The sequence below is a fragment of the Sinocyclocheilus anshuiensis genome, unplaced genomic scaffold, assembly GCF_001515605.1.
Source record: "Sinocyclocheilus anshuiensis isolate Anshui unplaced genomic scaffold, SAMN03320099.WGS_v1.1 scaffold637, whole genome shotgun sequence".
NCBI classification, from domain to species: domain Eukaryota; kingdom Metazoa; phylum Chordata; class Actinopteri; order Cypriniformes; family Cyprinidae; genus Sinocyclocheilus; species Sinocyclocheilus anshuiensis.
In genome coordinates this window covers 2,120,354-2,124,335 of record NW_015539816.1, presented here as the reverse complement: position 1 = coordinate 2,124,335, position 3,982 = coordinate 2,120,354, and the positions used below count along the sequence as shown (strand labels likewise).

The window sequence follows — 3,982 nt, the reverse complement described above, 5'->3', positions numbered from 1 at the left end:
TTATTTTTTATTTTTTATCTAATTAATGAATTAATAAAACAAATGAATGCAAGAAACATTTACAGCACACAACATAAACACTTTGTTTTACACATACATACAGTAAATATTAACCTAAAATCTTCATAGTAAAAAAAAATTGATTATGTATCTGTGTGTGTGTGTGTGTGTGTGTGTGCGTGCGTGCGTGTGTGTACTTTGTTCATTAATGTTTACAATTAATTCAAAATGATTGCTTCAGTCATAATGCTACTTTGTGTTTGTAGTGTATCCACCGGGACTTGGCAGCCAGAAACATCCTACTCTCTGAAAACAACGTGGTGAAGATATGTGACTTTGGGCTGGCCAGAGACGTTTATAAAGACCCTGATTACGTCCGCAAAGGAGATGTGAGGACTCTTACACAGACAACTTGATTTCAGCTGTTCAGCGAAATAGACTCATTTATACTTGAGCATTTCCTTTTTATCATCACAGGCTCGTCTTCCTCTCAAGTGGATGGCTCCTGAGACCATCTTTGACCGCGTGTACACCACACAGAGTGATGTTTGGTCATTTGGTGTGCTGCTCTGGGAGATCTTCTCACTTGGTAACACAATATTTGATATTAACATGAACACTGAGCTTATTAGACAGCATAAACCTACTATAATAGGCTGACTCGTCCTCATGGCCCATCTTCTTTGGTGCAGGTGCGTCTCCATACCCAGGTGTGTGCATTGATGAGTCTTTCTGCAGGCGACTAAAGGAGGGAACCAGAATGAGAGCTCCAGACTATGCCACACCTGAGATGTAAATATACTTCACTCTTTTAATCTTGCCATAAAATTGAAGGTCTGTGGAAACAAGCAGTTGTTCAACTGACTGAGTCCTGAAAATGTAATCAACCCCATCTCTTCCTCGTTGTTGTGAAATTCTTCCAGATACCAGACCATGCTGGACTGCTGGCTTGATCGACCTAAAGACAGGCCAACCTTTACTCAATTAGTCGAGCATCTAGGCAATCTGCTACAAGCTAGCGCTCAACAGGTTAGACTTGACTCCAAGTATATGTTTTGTCTCATTCATGTGTTTTTAGTAATTGAGACATACATAGCGAAATAAATAACTATAATAACTTTGTCTTGTTTTAAATTAAAAATACCTTAAAATAAGATACATTTACTTAATATAGTAAATTAATATATTATGTCTTTTATTTTTTTCCATTTATATTTTGAATGATTATTTTCTTTACTTCATTGGCAAATAGTTTTCTCCTGTTTTGCCAAGCCTAAACCAGTGTTATTTTAATATTATATAGATACTATTATATTATTTCTTAATATTTAGAACTAGCTTTGTTTATATTTTCATTTTTTTATTTTTTGTGTCTTTTGTCATTTTAATATATCAGTTTTTTGTATTTCTATTCACCTTACATTTTTATTTTAGTTTTAGTAATTTTAGTACTCCAAGTTATTTATTTCAGTTACTTGCCAAGGTTAAATTGATAATTTTCACTAATGTTTTTTTAAGTGTATCTAATATGTTGATTTTACTTTATTTCTGCTATATTTCAGTTTTTAAACTTTAAAAAAAAAAATCAAATGTAGTTAGATGTAAGATCAAAAGATCTTATGCAAATTCACATCTCATGTAAATTTGGATGGTTAGATATTTTTATTGGAAATCGACAAAAATAGGAATAAAGTGACTTTTGCAACATGCAATGGAACATGGTTCAATGTGACAAAATTGAAATCTTTTAATTGAACTATCATTTGTTACCCGTGTTTTAGGATGGAAAGGACTACATCCCTCTGACAAATGGAGAGATGGAAGATGAATCAGGGGCTCCTCACCTCAGTGTGACGTCGAAAATAGCTTTCAATGCAGGCAACAAAGAGGCCCAGCTCCACTATGACAATGCTCCACCTCTGGGGTTAGTTACAGTAACTTATCTGTCTGGTGTTGTGTGTGTGTGTGTGTGTGTGTGTGTGTGTGTGCAGTTGTTGGCATTACTGACTCCAATCTGATTACTGACTGAAACGAATCAGATTTATTTATATCCTTGCAAGCACTGATACTTATCCCCACCCCAGTTATCTGACTTTTATTATGTTCACACAACATTGAAGATCTGACATTTGTGGAAATAACGTGCTTAACCTCTCCTTTGACAAACTAATGCAACAATGGTCCCACCCATGCCTTTCCTGACAGGTTCCCACAGCAGATCGACAATTGCGGTTTGCCAATAAGTATGACGACTTTTGTGGACATTCCCCTGGAGCACACTGCTGTAATGGTAAATAAACTCTACAATACTACAACTCGGATCTCACCATGATCCAAAAACACTTTCAGCAGAAATTAGACATTTTTACTGCAAAAAAATGAAACTGCAGTTAATATAGATTATCTTGATTGGTGTAATTAAATAAAGTCAAGTTGATTCAGGAAATGAAATATTTTTTATATATTTTATAATTTTTATAAATATTTTAGATCTATTTTTAGATTTTTTTTAAATATATTTTTGACTTGTCAATTTGAAATGCTCTTTCTTTGTACAGAATGGTCACATGGACTGTGGCGTGGGCTTGTCACGTGAGCAAATGAAAGCTTTGGATCGGCAAGCGCAAAGACCACTTCATTTCAGGTGACACATTCATCCTGATCTCAGCAGAGCTACAAACCAAGGCAGTTGCACAATCATATAAACACGTCCATGCTTTTATCCGCAGCCCACTACTGCGATGCAAGAGTAAGGAGTCTTTAGCATCTGAATCCTCCAATCAGACCAGCGGCTATCAGTCCGGCTACCACTCTGATGATGCAGAAGCCCCCATATACGCCAACGAGGAGATGATCCTGAAGAGAGACATTCGGATGAAACCTCCACTGCCCAAGAGAAATGACAAGTTCAGTGCAGAGGTCCGTTATAGTGCGCCTCCAGTTTAACATCTGTAGCGCTTCAAACAGTCTTCCTCTTTATGTTATTCAGAACTTTAATGTAGTAGTTCAGCCAAAAATGAACATTTCAGTTTCATCATTTAAGGCCCGTTCACACCAAGGACGATAACTATAAAGATAACAATAAAGATATAGTTCTAAAAATCGTTCTCAACATTAAAGAATAGCAGAGTTCACACCACAGCTATAACGATAAAGGCACAGAGAAACGATATCGTTGGAATCAATTTCAGAACGATTTTTTTTTTCAGCTGATGAACGATAAAATCAATGACACCCAATCAGAATCAATCCTACTATTTAAAGCGGCAGACGCGGGTGCGCTTAGAATAAACAGAGGATATCGTCTACTGGTGTGGATGCTAATATCGTTATCTTTATAGTTATTGTTCCAAACCTGTGAGTTTCTTTCTTCTGCTGAACATAAAAAAAGATATTCTGAAGAATGTTGGTAACCAAACAGCTGACTGTAGCCATTGACGTCCATAATATGGAAGAAAAAAATACTATGGAAGTCAATGGGTGCCAGCAGTTTGCTTACCAACATTCAAAATATCATCCAGAAACTCATACAAGTTCGGAAAAACTTGAGGGAGAGTAAATGACGAAACTGAAAATGTTCTTTTTCAACTATCTTTAATGTAATAGTTCAGCCAAAAATTACAATGTGGACATCGTTTCCTCACCCTCATGTCTTTTTAAATCCTGTTTGACTTTCTTTCTTCTGTTAAACACAAAATTAGGTATTTATAAAACAGTGTCCAAGCTGCTCTTTATGATGCTTTATGATGCTCCATTTTGGAGCTTGTCAGCCATTGGTCACCATCCACTTACATTGTCTGGTAGATTACAACTTTTTTTGTTGTTTCTTAGAAAGTCATACAGGTTTAGAAGAACATGGAGGTGCATAAATGACTAATTTTTCTTTGGTGAACTTTCCTTTCATGCTCATGCATGACAGAACAGCCAAAGGGCAATTTCCTACCTAAAATGAGTAGCAACCTTCTCACTTTTCATCCCGTAT

General features: G+C 36.1%; 1 protein-coding gene across 1 annotated transcript in view; it reads left to right on the top strand.

Annotated features, from left to right (window-relative positions):
* The window catches only part of LOC107683984 (vascular endothelial growth factor receptor 2-like), a 23,590-nt gene extending 20,523 nt beyond the window's left edge, over nt 1-3,067 (top strand). Inside the window, exons 22-29 of the mRNA XM_016480090.1 lie at nt 267-389; nt 478-589; nt 693-792; nt 924-1,029; nt 1,782-1,924; nt 2,206-2,290; nt 2,559-2,644; nt 2,730-3,067. Coding sequence (XP_016335576.1) covers nt 267-389; nt 478-589; nt 693-792; nt 924-1,029; nt 1,782-1,924; nt 2,206-2,290; nt 2,559-2,644; nt 2,730-2,946 — 972 coding nt within the window. The 3' untranslated portion in view covers nt 2,947-3,067. The remainder of the gene's footprint in view (nt 1-266; nt 390-477; nt 590-692; nt 793-923; nt 1,030-1,781; nt 1,925-2,205; nt 2,291-2,558; nt 2,645-2,729) is intronic.
* Nucleotides 3,068-3,982: the final 915 nt, after the last annotated feature.